Source organism: Drosophila gunungcola (assembly GCF_025200985.1).
Source record: "Drosophila gunungcola strain Sukarami chromosome X unlocalized genomic scaffold, Dgunungcola_SK_2 000036F, whole genome shotgun sequence".
Lineage (NCBI taxonomy): Eukaryota > Metazoa > Arthropoda > Insecta > Diptera > Drosophilidae > Drosophila > Drosophila gunungcola.
Genome location: NW_026453188.1, coordinates 245,175 through 263,188, shown reverse-complemented (window position 1 = coordinate 263,188; position 18,014 = coordinate 245,175). Strand labels below are relative to the sequence as shown.

At 43.9% G+C, this 18,014-nt stretch overlaps 1 protein-coding gene across 1 annotated transcript in view; it reads right to left on the bottom strand.

The window, feature by feature from the left end:
- The window catches only part of LOC128260661 (neurobeachin), a 183,926-nt gene that overhangs the window by 3,489 nt on the left and 162,423 nt on the right, over positions 1-18,014 (bottom strand). Inside the window, 14 exon segments of the mRNA XM_052993823.1 lie at positions 236-387; positions 504-700; positions 769-1,032; positions 1,485-1,658; positions 1,715-4,601; positions 7,142-7,306; positions 7,611-7,720; positions 11,294-12,259; positions 13,422-13,572; positions 13,965-14,072; positions 14,145-14,459; positions 14,837-15,921; positions 15,924-16,101; positions 16,140-17,704. Of these exon segments, the coding sequence (XP_052849783.1) occupies positions 236-387; positions 504-700; positions 769-1,032; positions 1,485-1,658; positions 1,715-4,601; positions 7,142-7,306; positions 7,611-7,720; positions 11,294-12,259; positions 13,422-13,572; positions 13,965-14,072; positions 14,145-14,459; positions 14,837-15,921; positions 15,924-16,101; positions 16,140-17,704 (8,317 nt within the window).

The following is an 18,014-nucleotide window of genomic DNA, read 5'->3' as shown; positions in this document are numbered from 1 at the left end:
AGGCCCTTAAATACTTGTCTTAATACAAATTCAATGCTCTACAGTTTGGAATTTTGTACAATTTTGTTAACCATATAATGTTTTATTATTTCTATAAAGTTATGACTTTAAATGTAAAGAATACCCTAGTTGTTAAAAAAAAACAAAGTAATTAGCATTAATTTTGAAATTTTTAGCATTAAATTAAATTACCTAATTTAAGGGATATTTATGTGGTTTTTGAGATTTAACTTACTTCTGATCGTGGGTGAGGGCCAAGGATCGTATGCCCGCGTTGCAGGCGGGGAAGGCATAAAGTGGTGCTAGATTGAAGGTGCGCCACACCTCCACGATGCCGCGATCGCCGGCGGTCATCAGGTATTCGCCATCGCGCGACAGCAACATGCACTGAAAAATTTAAAAATATGAATTGTTTGGGGTATTATAATTGTGAAATAATTATTATGGCAAAAACGAAAAATTCGGGGAATATTCAAGAAAAAGAAGTGGGGAGAAATACCCACCTGTAGATTGTCGTTGTGCGTCTCGTGGCGCAGTTTCTTGCCATTGATGGTGTAGGCGGCCACGTTGCCCTTGTCGTAATTGATGACAATGAAGCCCTCGCGGGACATGGTGATCAGTTCCGGGGAGTGAAACTCCGCCGGTGGATCCAGTGAGCGCAGCAGGTCGCCAAAAGTGGTGTGGATTAGTACGGGTCCGTCTGAAAGTACAGATTGGCTTAGTGCCCGACTTACCCAATTACCCTTAACCCTGCAAAATAATACTCACTTGACGATCCAGAGACAACCAAACCCAATTCGGCACTGATCACAACCGAGGTCACCGCCTGCTCGTGACCCGTCAAAGTGGCTCGTGGCGTGGGCACATCGCCCTCGCCCACGATGCTCTGGGTCCGGGCATTCCAGTGCCACAGCAGCACCGTGCAATCGGCCGATCCGGAGGCTATATAGCAGTCCGAGGTGATGTTGCACTCGGAACGGGCCATGCACGTCACCACTCCAAAGTGACCGAACACAATTTGCACGATTTTCGCTAGAGATAGAAGAAAATAACACGTTTTGGGGTTGAAGAAGTAGGTAAACTGCAACTAAACCTGGATGTCTCCTATTTTAAAATGCCAATTACCAAATATTTATTTTGATTTCTAAATATTATGCATTTTTTTACTGCCCTTTGTATTGTTTTCAATTAAGTTTTGCCCAAAAAGGTTAATTTAAAACCCACACAAAAGATTTTGTTAAATAAATTATTATTTATTTAATAAATAAATGTATTTTGTAGGTTTTTCAAATAAAAATTTGAGCTAACTAAATGCTGCAATTTAAGTATTGATTTGGAAATTAAATAAAATCCCATTTACAAAGCAAGTAATATGTTTTACCTTAAATTGGAATAATTATTAATCCATCCAATAAGTCCCAAAAAAAAAAATATCTAAATGCCCTAGTAGTCATGAAATCGCAATTGTATGGTGCCAAACTTACCCGTTTCGGTGGCAAATACGCGGAAACTGTTGTCCCAAAAGCCGCAGGCGATCAAGAACCGGCTGTCCACCGTTGTGACAAAGCAGTTCGATCGAATCTTTAGCATCTGGCTGAAATTGTCGCCCAAATGACGTCGGCTGACCGCATTGCTATTGTTATTGGTGCCATGGACAGCTGAAAGGAAGTGGATTAAATCGGGAATATGACAACGGGCATATGATAGCACTCACCCAAAACCGGATCGATGGTGAGTGGTTGATTGGAGCCCGGCGATTGGGGCGATTCGGCGTAGCTGGGACTCTGGACGGAGGCTGTGTAACTGCAGTTCCATCGATTCACGGCAAACTGGTGACCCGCCGTGACCGTGACCACCGACGGCAACGAAAGCTGCGGATACGTGTTGGCCGAAATGTGAATGACCGGCGAGTTCTGGTAGAACTTGAGCATCTGACACAGATCCTCCGGCATCGCACTGAACATCATGGGCGACAGATGCATGGCCGAGCTGCGTGGCGGATGCGGCTCCATTAGCAGTTGACTGGGCGTCTGGCCAAAGTTCCGGATTTGGTTCTCTACGGCTTCGCGCATCACGGGATCCAAGACCCCATCCAAATCTACGCTGCCCTCGTACGTCAAGTAGTAGAACACATTGGTGGCCCTAATGGCCTCGGGACCACGCTGCTTATACCCAAAGATCAGATCGATCCACTGATGCAGTTGGCAGGACACGAACTCCGATTCCAAGGCCATGCGATTGATGCGCACAAACTCCTCGGGACTCTTGGCCCACGGCGGCAGTTCGATGTCATCCACCAAGGCACCATCCTCACGATGGCCCAACCGATAGCCCGACGAGTTGTAGAACATCTCGGGCAGGAAATACCATTCGGGTATCAGTTCCTTCACATCCGACGTGTCGCGTTGGCAGTTCTTCCACGACAACGACACCGAACTGAACAGCCTGTCCGGATAGTCGAACTTGCCGCCCTGCAGGGCCAGGAACATGGTGGTGAACGGTTCCACTCGCACCAGCCAATTGAGCGTGAAGGCCGCCGTGGAATAGTGAGTGCCGTAGTGGAAGGGCGGAATGGTGTCGCTGTCCCAACTCTCGTAACGCTCCTCGAAATAGGCTCTTCGCGAGGGGTTCAATGCGCCAATCGGTTTCGAGAGATCCCTATAGTTGGAGGGCAGGCTCAAGTCCAAGTCCTTGGACTCGTAATTGGTCAGCACCCATGGAAAGATGGGATACTGGTTCAGGTCGTTGTACGTCCTACCGGCGATCGTATTGAGGAACATTAGATACTCAAAGTTGCTGATCTCGCGACGCTGCCATTTCTGGGTCATGTTAGAGTTGCGCATCAGTTGACGCGGTGACATCATGGAGGCCCTACGGGTCTGTGGTATCCCGTACTTTATGCCCACACCCACACGCGGCAGAGCCTTGATCACCTTCTTGACCGTATGCTGATCGGGAAAGGCAAATAGTATGGACGTCCTGCTGGCCAGAAAGATCTCCAGGGCCACGTTCTGCAGGAGATAGCGTCTCGAAAAGATGGCCCTCACCTCGGAGAAGTACCACTTGCCGTGCAAATGATCGCAGTACTTTAGGACCTCGCCATCGATCTTTTGGAACTCTGGATGCTCCTCGTCCACCTCAAAGAACATCTCTGTGCTGGTTATGGATACCGTGCCGGGTGCCACCAGTCCCGGAGCTATCAACCTCGCCTTGGTGCTTATGTTGACGGGACCCGTGAGATCCAAGTCTAATTCCCGATCCTCGATCAACAGCTCGGCATCGTCCAACAGCTCACCATTGTGCTGGCCCGAAGGATGTGCCCGCGACACGGCAATTTGGGTGTGGAACTCGTCGCGTGTCTGCAGTATGGCATCCTCGGGTCCACCGTTCTCCAGAGCCGCCTTGAGCGTAGCCTGCGGATGCGACGAGCCGCGCGGATTCTGCACCATCCGTTTGCGACGTCGGGCATCGTCCTCCCAGGCATCCAGTTTCCAGTACGGACTCTTCTGCACCGCTCCCACAATGGCGCCACCACTCGAACTGGCACTCGAATCTCCCCAGGCACCGTGGCGATTGCACATGATGTTTCTCACCTTCTCCAGCAGGCGACTTGCAATCACATTATCCCTGCGACGCGCAGCGGTTATCAAATGGTCACACATTCGCTCCTCCTCCCTTCGCTCCAACAGTGTTTGGGCACACTGCGATTCAAAGTCGGCATGCTTGAGGACATCGTCGGCTCGCATTCGGTTAAGGATAAACTCCGCCTCATTGGCCACCCTGACAATGTGGTCCTTCATGGCATGCGACAGCAGGCGACCCTCGTTGATCAACTCGATGAAGGCCAGGCCTGCGTGCTTCTGCAGACTGTTTTGCCATTCCTGCGAGCAGAGCAACATGACCAGTTCCACCACGGAATGCGAGTTCTTGAAGGTCGTCAGACCCTTGCCCTCCATCAGTAGCTCCTGTCCGTGGGAGCCAACGAGAGTTTTGGACAGGAAGGGTGCGAAATCCACCATGATTTCACGGAGCAGAGGACACACCGGTCCCAATGCAATCTCCAGTTTCTGGGTGAGACTTGCTTCCCGCGACGGCGTTGTCAGCGGTAGTTGGGCCACCAAAGCGGGCGCCTTCATGGGCAATTCCTCGGGTCGAGGACGCTGATTGGGCGGGACACCCTGTCCTTGGCCAGAATTGACGCCAGAACCGGCACCGCCATAGCCATCGGGCACACGGACCACCGAAATTTCCGAATCTGGTTTATCACCCCGCTCCGAATGGCCAAGTGATCCATGTTGCTGTCCGATAATCCCCGCCTGCTGCTGCTGCTGATGCTGCTGTTGCTGTTGCTGTTGATTGTGATGCGACGGATCGTGTTTGTCCGATATAACATTGCCACCATTGTCCACCAGTCCAACAACCATTCCAGCACTGGCCGCCTGAACGGCTGCATCCTCGTTGAGATTCACATCCGTCCAGCTTTCGTCGTTCGAGTGACTCGGCTTGTGGTCATCGATGAGGATCTCGCTGGATGACTCCACCTCGGGCACTTCGTTCTCCGTGGAGTTCATGTTGAGGGAGCCCACATCCGAGTCGACGCTCTATGATTTATGTTGGAATATTTTGTTTTTTTTTTTTTTTTTTGTGTTGCAAAGGAGATATGAAAATAAGTAGGCAATCAAAATATGCATGGATTTCGGTAGAAGAGCAATCAAGTGAGTTGCCACTTTCGGACAGGGAGTTTATCTCTACTACACTCGGCAAAACAGTATGCAAGTATGACAGTGAAATTTGATGTCTTGACATGATGTTCAAACTACTTAAAGTGTGGTGCATTAAATAAAGTGTTAGGTGTTCATCAACAATAGGGTCTAATAGTTTATTGAAAGCAAAATCTACTTTAAGTAGTAATTTCCATTCAATTTAAGATTGAGAAAAAATAATTGGTTTTCCAGTGCACCCCCTCGCTCTTTCGCTTTTTGGTGTGCGTGGGCGTGCTGATGTGTGCTGTGTTTGTGTTGGTTTTTGATGTGTGCCTATCATTTGCACATTAATTATGCACATTGGACTATAAATCAAAATTCCCAAGCAGAGCTGAGACCCCATTCCCTCTGTCTGTTTTGTCAACACATGCATTTGTCATCAACTCGAGCCGGGATCACCCCTCAACAACCCCTTCCCCTCCTATCCTCCTATCCTTCTATCCGTCGACAATCCTGACTAGACCCCTGTTTCCCCTGTTTATTCAACAACTGTCACTCATCGGCGTCCATTGCGGCGACAGTTTGTCAAGTGATTTGCATAAAAGTAGTCCAGATTCCCTCGAACCCACAGATTTTGGGATAGGACAACAGGACGCGTCGGTCGAGCGAAATGGAACGCACCGAAATGGAACGATGCGGAATGGTGTGGAATGAAACGCGTATGGCATATGACAAATTTTGTTAAGCGTTTGACAAATGTCAGCTGTCAGAGACCAACACGAATGTCGGCTATAAGCGTGTCCGTGTGTTCGTGTTGTCCGCTCAAGGGAGAGATGTCCTTTATCAGGGGAGCTTGGGGCGAGGATGGGGGGTAGGGAGCATAACTGGTTTTGGCATAACTGCCAAAAATCCAAACCCTAGGACAGCTGTTGCGTGTGGCACCGGCTTGTCATCAACACGAAATCAATCGCCTTTGTTTGCCCTCGATTTCACGAGTATTATGGTGTCCGTATCCCTGGTTGGGAACCCAAAAATTCCAATTTCTCTCAACCCAACGAACGCTCCCTTCCCACAAAACCTGTGCCTCATTCCGGGGTCTCCAATCTTGTCAACTGTGATATATGCACGCATTCATTAAGGGGGGGGGGGGGGGCGTATATGAGCGAATGAGAGGAGGAGGCATTGCACTTAGCACTCACCGGCACACACCCAAACACACACAAACGACAGCTAATCACTAAGCGTATGTGTGTGTGTGTGTGTGTGTGTGAGGTGGGGGGCATAAATAATGCGAGTGTAGTAGTTCATTAGGGTGTTCGTGTGTGCGGTGGTGTGGGGCTTTTCGGGTGTTTACCCCAAAAAAGCGATAAAAGCCAAGAAGTGCTCTATGTGAGAGTGAATTTGAGTGTAAGAGTGTGTGTTTTACAGCTATGTATCACTAATTGCACAAGACATACGCAGACATTAACATATACAAACACAAATGGGATAAATCACAAGCACTCACACACATACACACACATAAATATATATATATATATATATATATATATATACACAATGATGCATACTTTCACAGGCGCCACAAGGTGGTTTTAGTGGTTCTTTGGGTGGTTGGGTGTGCCTGTACGACTCATTAAGTGCGTTGATTTGTCGGTGGAGATTACAAAATGAAACATGGATCCAACTTAATTGCAAACTCAAGGCCTAGAAATCAATGAAACACATTCAAATGACTAGTCAAATATAAAGCGTTGGCACAAAACAAAATGTTGAAGCAAACAATCACAGCGATTGGATAATACTGACTACACAATCATTACGTAAATGATTGAAATTTAGATTAAGTTATAAGACCCAATTACATTGGAATTATTATAATTCTTATAATTCTGTGTGAAAAAGTCCTAACTAAACTTTAATACAGTAATTAAGCAACATTTGTGTAAAGTTATTTAAAAATTCAACACAAAATTAGAATATTGAATTTCCTTTTAAAAGTTTGAAAAGAAATATTTTAATGATGATTTGGCAAACAACCGAAAAATGTCAAACACTGATAACCAAATTACAGACAAAAATACTAAGGATAAACAAAGGCTGCAGGAAACAAATGTGCGACAGCAATTAGAGCTGAACGAAAAACACACAAAATCAAAACGCAATGACTGGCGACAAATGAAAAATAAAACCTAAATGTGAGTATTCATTTTCAATAAACAGAAAGTTTCAGGTATTTTTGAGTGCGTCAAATGTATTTGTAAGCTGTACGTGTGTGGGTGGTTCGGTGTTTTTTTTTTTTGGAATTCACAGTGGTGCACAGGGGGTATTGTGTTTTTTTTTTTTACTGACTGTCAAAAGCTGTTTTTGTTGCAGTTGCAATAATTGTTGCTGATTTTCTTTTTTGCATTTTGAATTTTGGGAATTTTTTTTTTTACCTTTGGTAATTTTTGTGGCACCAACGGCTTGGGTGGTGACAATGGTTGTTGTTGAATTTTAATTGTTGTTGTTGTTGGAGCATTTGCTGTTGTTGTAGTCTTAGTGTTGTTGTTGTTAATATGGGTTGTTGTTGTTGTTGCTGTTGTTGTTGTTGTCTGGTTGGCCTGTGACATTTTTCGTTGTGATTGATTTGCATACAAATAATTTAGTTTCGTTGCACATGCAAATGAAGTTTAGTTTTTTTTTTTTTTGTTTTTTGGCATTTAACTTATGATTTAACTCTAGTTGAGGATGCACACGCACACGCACACACAAGGTTGCAACACTCACACATGCAACACTCTCTTGCACACACTTTTCTCTCTCGAAAAAAATTGAATTCAAGGGTAATTATATAGTGATTTCAAATCACTTAAAAAGTATACCTAAAAGTGGAATGCAAATAAATGTTATACTCTAAGAACTCACCTTTATGGATGGGGGTCCACTGGAATGTGAATCATTATCGGCCAAAACGGATGGATTGTTCTCATCGACAACAATTATCTCATAGTCACTATCCTGAATTTGACGACCACCTGAAAAAGAAATCACACAAAGAGATGCAAGAAAGAGAAACAATAACAAAGATATTAACTTTTTGATTATTTATTATTTTAATTGAATTTTTTTTTTTCAAATATGTTCTTTGCTGTTGCAGTTACAATTACAAAACTAGAGTAGAAAACTGTAGAATTTACTTTACGAAGCTGTAGACGAACTCAAAAGGAAAAACCAAATAAGAAAACAAGAACACGAAATAAAAACCAACTTAAGCTCACACACACAAAGGTGTCTTAGAGGATTAAGCATTGGGTGCATAGAAAAACAATTTTTGGAGTTTTCAATCTAGGAATAATAAAAAAAAAATTGTATGGGAAATTTCATTTATTATTCCCACGGTTTTTCGGTGTACCTAAGAGCCCATAATTTGTAAGATTTTCCTGGACTTGGCTCTCTGGCTTTTATCTGCAAATTAACCTTGTTCAACTGTTGGCCATGTCCTGATCTGGCTTAATTGAAATTTATGATTGTCCCGTAGACACGTGCTCTCTGTCTCTGTCTACAAGCACTCGTGCCATCTCTTTTGCTGGCTCTGTTAAGTATGCTACACTTTTGTGCACTCGTTGTCCGCCCCCACTACTCCCTTATTTCATTTTGTTTTTTTTTTTTTTTTTTTTTTTTTTGTGATTTTTTTCGGTTTAATTTTGCAATTACTTTCATGCACTGCCACGCCCTTACTCGCCACTCACACAGACTAACACACACACACATAGGTTTAAAGGGAGCTGGCCACAAATTACTTTTGTACAGAAGTCGGAGCGTGTTATCGGCTCCAACAGTTGTACAAACTGTTTTTCCACCTTTTTTTTTGTATTTTTCCCTTGTCCTTTCATAAATTATCCCAAAGTTTTCCCCAGTCTGTTATGTTTTCGTTTTTTTTTTGTTTTTCGTATTTTTCGGTGAGACTAATTTACATTTTTGTCGTTGCCATTAATTTCGTAATGGACATGTTGTTGTTGCAGCATGCTGTGTTAAAAGGATCTATGGTCAGCAACTGTCCTTTGATTATTGCTTTAAAGTTGGTTTTGATAAAGACAACTTTATGCAGTAAACAAAAAAAATTAAAATTATTATGTTATCTAACCATAAGAATTAATTTTAATGCTGATTATTTTTAAACTTTTATTAATATGATTTAAAAACTCTTCACAAAAATTTCTTTGAATACAACTAAGTTGTAAAGGCAAACTCGACCATATTTTCTATCTCTTTACAGGGTATTTGTCTTATTCAGAATGAAATAAAAGCCAGTTCGAATACAATTTTGCGGGTTTTCCCTGTTTTCTCTTCCTTGGCCTTTTCCCTGACCATGTCCAATGGCAATTTTTACAATTTTTAAAATGCAGGCGTGCCGAATGCCGTTTTATGGCCTGTCTGCGAAATGTTTTATGCGCACTCACACTTGCCCACGCACACACACACACGCACACACACACATTAAAGAGAGAGCCATGTATGAATGGCAAATTGTATAATTTTCGTGTAATTCATTTTCATAAAATGTAAAATTAACGAATTATGTTTCATTGCCGGTGGGGAAACGTGGGAGTTTTCGGGGGAGTGCTCAACATTTTCCAGTTTTCACTCTGCCTATTCGAGTGTGTGTGTGTGTGTGTGGTTGAGTGTGTGTGCCTGTGGGTGTGAGAGTGTATAGCAAATGAAGATAAATGAAATGGATTTTGCTGACAGCACAAAAATGACGAGCTAAAAAAAAACAAGGCAGAGTAAGAGGGAGAAAGTCCTAGAACCCCGAACGTGTCAAAAATTTCTAGCTGTCACTGTGTGCATGTGTGAGTTTTACAAAGATAGATTGCAGTTTTTAAAAGCATATTTGGATACCGTTGTTTGGCCGGCCGACAATTTTCAGGCTAGCCATTACACCATCTACGCCATTTATCACACACATTAGAAGCCAGAAACCCAATTAAAAACCATTCTCAATTACTCCGTTTTTTGAAAATACCATCTAATGTGAAACATAAAATCAAAATGACAAGTTTCCTAACTACAAAGGAATGTTTTTTTTTGTCAAATTGCCTAATTACAAATAAAAATTGATGGTGCAATGTGCAGCAGAAAAATGAAGTCAACTTGATAAATCATCAGGGAGAACTGCTCTGACAAAGCAGATTATTTACTTAGTGCGTTGAATGAAAGGGGATTGGGTAAATTCACAATAAACAAGAAGAAACGCTATAGTCTAGTGCCCCGACTTTTAGATACCCGTTACCCAGCTAACCAATTTGAAAATAATAAATATTAAATAATTTAAGATGGCATCATTCTGCCGAAAAATGTGCATCAATGCGTATAACTTCTTAAATAATGGTCCGATTTGAAAAATTGGCATGAACTGATCCCTGTCATGTTTCAGAGTGCCGTGATAGACTTTTGCATAACTATCAATCAATAATCTAGAATTTTAAACCCCAAATCTTAAGCTTTTATAGTTTTCGAGATCTCAACGTTTACACAAACAGACGGACAGACAGACGGACATGGCTAGATCAAATCGACTTTTAATCCTGATCGAGAATATGCATACCTTACAGGGTCGAAAACGCTTTCTTCTACCTGTTACACACTTTTCAATGAATTAATATATAAAATGTAAAAATATATATATCTAGCGCCTACCAAAGCTTATGACAAACGTTAATATCTTTTTTATTTGATTTCATATTGATAATTGAAACGAATATGTATATATTTGTAGAACCAATTAAAAAGCAAACAATAGGAGAACAAAATGGAAAATTATCTTACTCCCTGAGGTATGAGTGTGTGTTTGTGCCCTATATATGTATAAAACACAAACCCATACTCTTAATCACACACAATCACACATCTAACGAATAGGTAAAAAGTAGCAGAACATTAACATAATTCCATGACTCAGTACGTTTCAGTGTGTTTTTGTGTGGGGGAGGGTTTTATAAACACACAAATCTATATAAATATATATGTAGAAACGGATAGCTATATATACACAGACAACTACGAATTACGGAAAGTCAAGGAAATGAAAGGCAAGTGAAACGACTAAAATCAAAACCAAAATCGAAAACAAATTAAATCGTAACGAATCGCAAGGAAAGGCACGAAAGTGAGCAACAGTCTAGCAGCTAAAAAAGAGAGTTATAGCCGTGTTCCACACTTAAATTCAAAGATTCATATTGAAAAATTCCAAATTAGGAAAAAGTTACGTTATATAGATTCACATTTAAAGTGTAATCATTGAAAATCATAGAGTTTTATCTCAATGCTAGATAAATTCTCTTGTAAATGTGGGCATAAATGCATTCGAATATTACATATTGATTACATTTTGATTTAATTATCTTCCAGATTTAGTTAATAAATAATGAATCTTTCAAATTGTCGACTTTTCAGTGGAACATGGCTATTTAGCTAAGATTTACAGATAGTTAGATATAGATCACAAATCACAGATTACAGTTTACAAATACATATATATATATAGATATTTGGGCAGTAGTGCGAAGTTTGTAACTCTATAAACTCTACGACAGTCGAACGAGCGATACCTGTTCCAGCGGATGCGTTGCGTCCATTGTAGCGATAATTATTATTTATGGCGCTCGTCTTGTAGGCCACGCCTCCATCCAAGCCCCCTGCCAGGCCCCCAATGCCCATGCCCACGCCCACACCCACACCCATGCCAACACCAGCAGCATTTGCATTCACAGCTCCCGTAGTGGCAATTCCACCTTGGGTTCCCGCCGATGATGACGACGTTGCTGCTCCATTCCTCAAATTTCGTATGTTGTTCATCAGGCTGGAATTGTTGTTATTACCCGTTGCACTGGAGCCATGTCCATTCATCAGTCCCACTGCCTGATAGTCGGAAATGCCATTCTGCTGTGCCGTCGACTCGCCATTTCGCATATAGCCACCATGCGGATGTGGATGAGGATGCTGATGATATCCCGTTGCCGATCCATTTTCCGTATAATGTTTGCCATTCAGCTGTTGATGCTGCTGATGCTGCTGATGACCATTGATCAATCCGTAGTGCGGCTGATGTGGATGGTAATGTTGTTGCTGCTGCTGATGTTGCTGCTGCTGTTGCTGTTGTTTGTGCATTTGACGATGCGATTGCTGCTGACTCTGTGAGGCCAGGCTGGAGAGGGAGGAACTCGAAGCTGGCTGAGATGTGGCCGTAGAACTGGCCGAAGAACTGGTTGAATGTGTGGCCAAAGGAGTGGGCGAATGTTGCTGTTGAGATACTCCGACTTGCTGATGTTGCTGCTGCTGCTGTTGCTGTTGCTGGTAGTAAGCAGCAGTCATGTGATGATGGCTGTGATTGTGGGCAACCTGCTGTTGCTGTTGCTGCTGCTGCTGTTGTTGCTGATAGTAGTGTTGCTGTTGCTGCTGCTGCTGCTGCTGCTGGTGTTGCATGTTGCTGCTGTGATTCTGGTGCGATTCGGGCAGGAATTGCGGGTAAACATGATGCGACCATTGGGGAAACAAAGGGCGCGCACTGGCGGCTTCTATAGTTTTTAATGGTTTTTTTTTTTTTTTTTTTTTTTTTGTTTTTATCATATTTACACACATATTTAAGGGCGGGGTTGTGGCAAAGGCGAGGTATTCGTTGGTTTTCCGTTTTAATGAAATTTGGTGTTGTATTTTTTTCGTTTTGTTTAGTTATGTTATATTTTTTTTGTACAATAAATCCGAAAAAGCAGCGTGAAATGAAATCATCGGTAAACGGAACAAAGAAAAGGAAACATAAAACCGAATAGTATCTCCAACAATGGACAGTCATGAGATATTTTTGTGTTCTTAATAGCTAGTGATTATACATATATATATATATATATATATATATATATATATGCATATATGTATATGTATATATATATAGTAGTAAAAGGTCGGGTAGTGGATTGGTGGGTGGGCTTTTTTGGGTGGTGTATGGAGTAATGATGTGGGAGAGGTGATTTATTTTTCAAAAGGGAACACACACACGCACATGGGAGGAGTTCTAGAGGGGAATTAAGGTGGTTCCAGTGGTTGAAGTGCGGTGGTTTGTGGGGTGGTTAGTCAAGGGTTTTAAGGTGAATCGAAAAAAATTCTCATCGAGTGGCATCTACCATTTAAAAAAAACTCTGGTTCAGCTTTTCAAAAAACACAGAACACAAAACCAATAGCGGAAATAAGCCGAAACCAAGATGAGCAATCGAACGAAGAGATCAAACAACAATAAAATCAATTAAAAATACATATATAGGAAATATATATATAGTTTATATAAAACAAATCTAGTTAGAATAGCGGCCGAATCGAAAACAGAGCCAAAAGGTATTAAACCATAAACGAGCGTGAAGTTTTTGGTGCGGCAAGAAAAGGTAAATCAAATCGGAAACAAAACAAAAACGGAAATCGAGGCGAAATGAAAATAAAACGCAACCGAGGAACACAAGTGGAACGAAACGAAACGAATCGAAACGGAACACGAAATGAGAATGAAACGGAACGGACTGCCGCCGGCAGAAGTTCGTGTTTCCCCTTTCAGTAAAGATCATCTCTAGTATAGGGCATAATATAATATAATATTAACTATGGCATTTCCGGGAACTGATCTCGACCAATGTCGGCAAAATATAGTGGGATTATATCGGAGGAATCGGGGTATAGTTGATTGCCACTTACCGCCGCCTGCCGTGCGCTGCAGCACTGGCGATTGACGCTGGATCTGCGGCTCTGCCGGCGGCTCCAGAATATCACGGTACTTGGACACCATCAGCACAGATATAAAGTAGACGATTGCCAGCGACAGGAATTGTGCCTGCTTTGTCTCCTCCTGAAATGGGTAAAAAAAAATTGGATGACATAAGGATCATAAGGATGGGAAGAAGCAGGTCCCCAAAGTAGAAAACACTCTTTCCGATTTAAAGTATTTCATTTTTAAAATTGTTGTAAATAATTAAACTACATAAACTTTAAGCGAATCATATGTTCTACCGATGATTTGTATAACTATCAGTAAAAAACAAGTATTTCACAAAATTAAGAATTTAGTTTTATTCCAAAATATTAAGATATTGAAGTTGAAAAAGTTTTTTAAACTTGTTTAAAAATACTTTAACAGTTTAAAATCGTTTAAAAGTGATGATGTTTTAGTTTGTTCAATGTCTGCATTTCATTTTTTGTATGGCAGTATTAAATATTTAAAGACAATAAAACTAAACTCACCACATCGCGATAGATGACGGCACGTAGGCGATTGACGTCCATGTCCTGGAGCAGCTTCTCTGGATCCTTGACGGGCGATAATTGACCGGTGATTGACTCGACAATGTTCTGTTCGAAGGGGTTTGAGGGATTAAGAGGGTGAATCGAGGAGGCGGTGGTCGTGTGCGGGGATTTTTTTACCTTGGGCGATGCCTGAGCTCCGCGGATGAGGGCCTGCAGGTGCGCCGCACCAGGGACATCCCTCGCCAGAGCACCCACATTATAGCGCGTACGCTCCTTGCATTCCAGGCAATTTCGCACCGCACAGGTGCACACCAATCGCAGGCACTGGCGCAGGATGCCACCACTGGACATGTTCTTCTCCGCCTCCAACTCACCGAAGTTCAGAGAGGTGGCGAAGATCAGTACGTCGGCCATGTTGACCAGACGCTGCAGAAAGGACACGGCCACCTCCAAAGGCATACCCTGCGTGGGCTCCAACACGTCCAGTTCGGACTGTAAAGTAACCAAGGATTAGTGGTTACGTTCCGGACATTTTTTCGTTACACTACATTTTTCGATCAGGCATTGGCTAGTTTTTCGTTTTTGGAAATAAATGTGGCATATCTCTGAAAATTTTAAACTAATTTCTCTATCTACATTACAATTTCTAGTTTAAGCTTTATCAATTTTTATTTTGTGAATTTAAATGTTGCCCTCTTAAGCTGCTTTATAATTTTGACCCATTTTGATATTAACAATTTGATCTTTGAAGAGGGTTTAGCATCTTATTTTATAAATTAATAGCTCCTGATCGGCCACGTGCTTCAAATGCTCATAAAATCAAATGATTTTGAATGTCCCCCATAAGTATTAAGGGATTGAGTACTCACATTGGGCGACGTGGCGCTCGCCAATAGAGGCAGTAAACCTCCGCAGGCGATGATCAGGTTATCGGCCAGCTGTGAAATCAGATGCACCGTGTTCACCACAAAGATGGCATTCTCGCTGGAGTTGACAAAGTCGAGGACGCTCTTGGTTGAATGACTGCGCCACACCTGAATGTCCGTTTCGAGCGAGAAGAGCACATCGCTGAGGAGTCGCTGATGGATGTAGGACCACTTGAATTCCGGTATACGGAACGGTGGACGCGTGGGACCTGGACTAAACATGGGTCGCGTTGATCCCGATTTGGAGCGATGTTGCTGTTGTTGTTGTTGTTGTTGTTGTTGTTGCTGTTGCTTGGCTTCCGGATTGCCGGGGCCATAATGACTGGCCTCCATTTGGCTGGCATTGTCGACTCCCGCAGCAGCCTGCTGACTGGAGTACTCCTCATCATCAATGGCAATCTGGTCGCCTGATGTTTGGATTTGCACTTCGTCCTCTTGAATCACCTGCTGCACCACCTCCTCAACCATGGGATTGGAGCCCGCCTCGTTTTTGGGCGTGGTCTGGGTGGTGGAGTCCACTTCAGTGGGCTTCACACGCACCGGTGTCACAGAGGTCTCCTTGGCCAGGATTCGTGGCGATTGCTGCTCGGGAGCGGGTGATGTCTGGGTGGTTTGTTCGGCGGCCACGGCCTTGACCGTTTCATCCACCAGAGTGTCGAGAACTTGGTTGACAATGGTCGCCACATGATCCTCTTGTTTCTGGACTAGTTCTTGGGGGACTTCCAGTGCGTTGGAAACTTCAGGTTCCTTGGTTTTAGGTTCCCCAAGATTCTGGGATTTTGGTTCCTGAAGATCTTGGGACTTGGGTGCTTCGGACACCTTGCTTTCCCGATCCTCACTAGCATCTGGCGAATTGTCTTCCTTTGCCATTTTCTTCTCCTCCTGTTCCTGGGATTTAGCTTGCTTTTCTGCATCCGGCTCTGGAGTACTCTCCTCTTGAGCCAAAACGAGTGCTGCTTCCACCACTTCCTGGACAATTTCTTCGGCGGTGGCAGCGGCCAAACTCTCTGCGGTTTCCACTTCTCGGACTGTGATGTCGACTTGTCACCTTTGGGTAGCTCATTGTTATTGGTCTCCGTTTTGGTTTCGCTGGCCGTTTCCGCTTCCGTGGCATCGATCACCTTTTCGATCAGTTGCTCGACAATATCCCTAACGGCCAACGCCACCGGATCCTCTGCTTCCGTTTCCGTTTTCGTTACCGTTTCCGTTTCCATCACCGTCACCGCTTCTTCCGGCTTGGATTGGTGTCCGAGAGCTGAAGAAGATCGGCTTCTGGCGTTTCCAACACAACAATGGGCTCGGGACTCGCGCTGATCTCGGCCAGCTTCTCGTTGTTGTTCAGCTTGTTGGCTGCGTCTTCAGTCTTTTGATTGGTTGCTACTACGGGGCTGGGGACTAATGCGCATGGCTTGGCCGCTTTCAGGGTTTCCACTTCCGCAGCGGCCGTTTTTGTTATCGTTTCCGTTTCCGTTTCTGTATTTGTATCTGTTTTGGATTCCTGCTCCTTGGGCGCCACGATCTCATTGGCATTTACCTCCTTTTCCGTTTCCGTTTCCGCTTGCGTTTCCGCCGTCGCCGTTGTGGGCGTGGGACTCGGACTATTGTTATTATTAATATTATTATTGTTGAGCAAATTCTTGCTATTCAGCAGGCTAACATTCACATCCTGCCCGTCTGGCTGCTGTTCCTTGTTATCCTTATCCTTATCCTTGTCCGCTTGTGATTTCTTCTCGTTGTTAAGGACACCCTGGACCACTTCGTTGACGGCCAGTTCGATCTCCTCGTCCTTGAGAACGGACGATGCCTCCTGCAGGACATCATCGACGGCCATTTTGCAATCGTTGAGCGCCGCTTCGGACGCCTGAAGAACTCGCGCCACATGCTGCTCCGCATTGAGGGCATCCTTGGCGGTGGCCAGTTCGAGCTCCTCCACATCCATGTCATCGCCCAGCTGAAGCGTTTCCCGAAGTGCTCCCAGCGGAGATGCGTCCGCTGGCTTCTCCGCCAGATCTTCAACTCGTTCCACGGCCGCCGGATCCTCCTCTTTGACCTCCTCCAGATTGCCATTCCCATTGCCATTGCCATTGCAGGTGGCATCGGTTTTGATCTGCTCGTTGTACACATCAGAAATGTTGGCTATCACGGATTTGTTGGGTTCGGCAGCTTCGGGCTCGATAATTGGACCCTCTTGTATGTCCACCTCCTCCAGTTCCAGCTCCTCCACTTCCTCCTCGACCACCGGAGGCACATCCTCCAGGGAGGCAATGGAAACGGAAGCCTTGACTGCTGCCGTTGCTGCAGCTGCTTGATTTGGGGCCACTGCAGCAGCTGCTCCTCCGTTCTGCTGCTGATGCAGCTCCTCCCGCTCCCAACCACTGATCGTACTTATTGGTCTGGCCTGACGCAGGGCAGGATCGGTGATGTTATCCGTTCGCTGGCGTTCGTAGTGTTCGTACATTTGGGCGAACTGCAGCTTGAACTCCTCGTACGACACCTTCGAGTGGACGATGGCGAGGGTGTCCACCCAAACCCTCCATCCGCCATACTCATGCTTGATGGCATGATGCAGCAGCATTCTGAATAACGAGTACACCATGTCGCTAATCTTCTGCTCCTCGCTGCTCTTCGGATGGATGTAGGCCATCGCAATAAGCCACTCCTGCCACACGGACATCTGGAGCACGGTGCGCCGATTCTCCCGATTGCTGTTGCACAGCAGCGTCATGTCCTGCAGGAACAGCTTCTTCACGTCGATCAGGGACTCCGTCTGCTTGGACTGCCGGATCAGGGTGGCCACCACCTTGAGGATCACTGGACGGGCAAAAAGTTGGGTTGTTAAAACCACAAAATAATTTAATGAAACATAAAATTAAAAATAAAATCTTTCGGCAACATAAAGTATCTCTTAGATTTTTTGATTAAGCAAACAAAATCGTTTGAATGTAACAAATATGAAAATTTGTTCTCCCTTCGCATATAAATACAAACATTTTTCTTGGAATTATATAAAAAATGCTTAGAACTATTCAATTTTAATTTCTGTTCAGTATATAAGATAAGATATATAAAATAATAAGATATTTTTCATTGACCTAAAAAGTCTTGAGTGACATATGTGGCT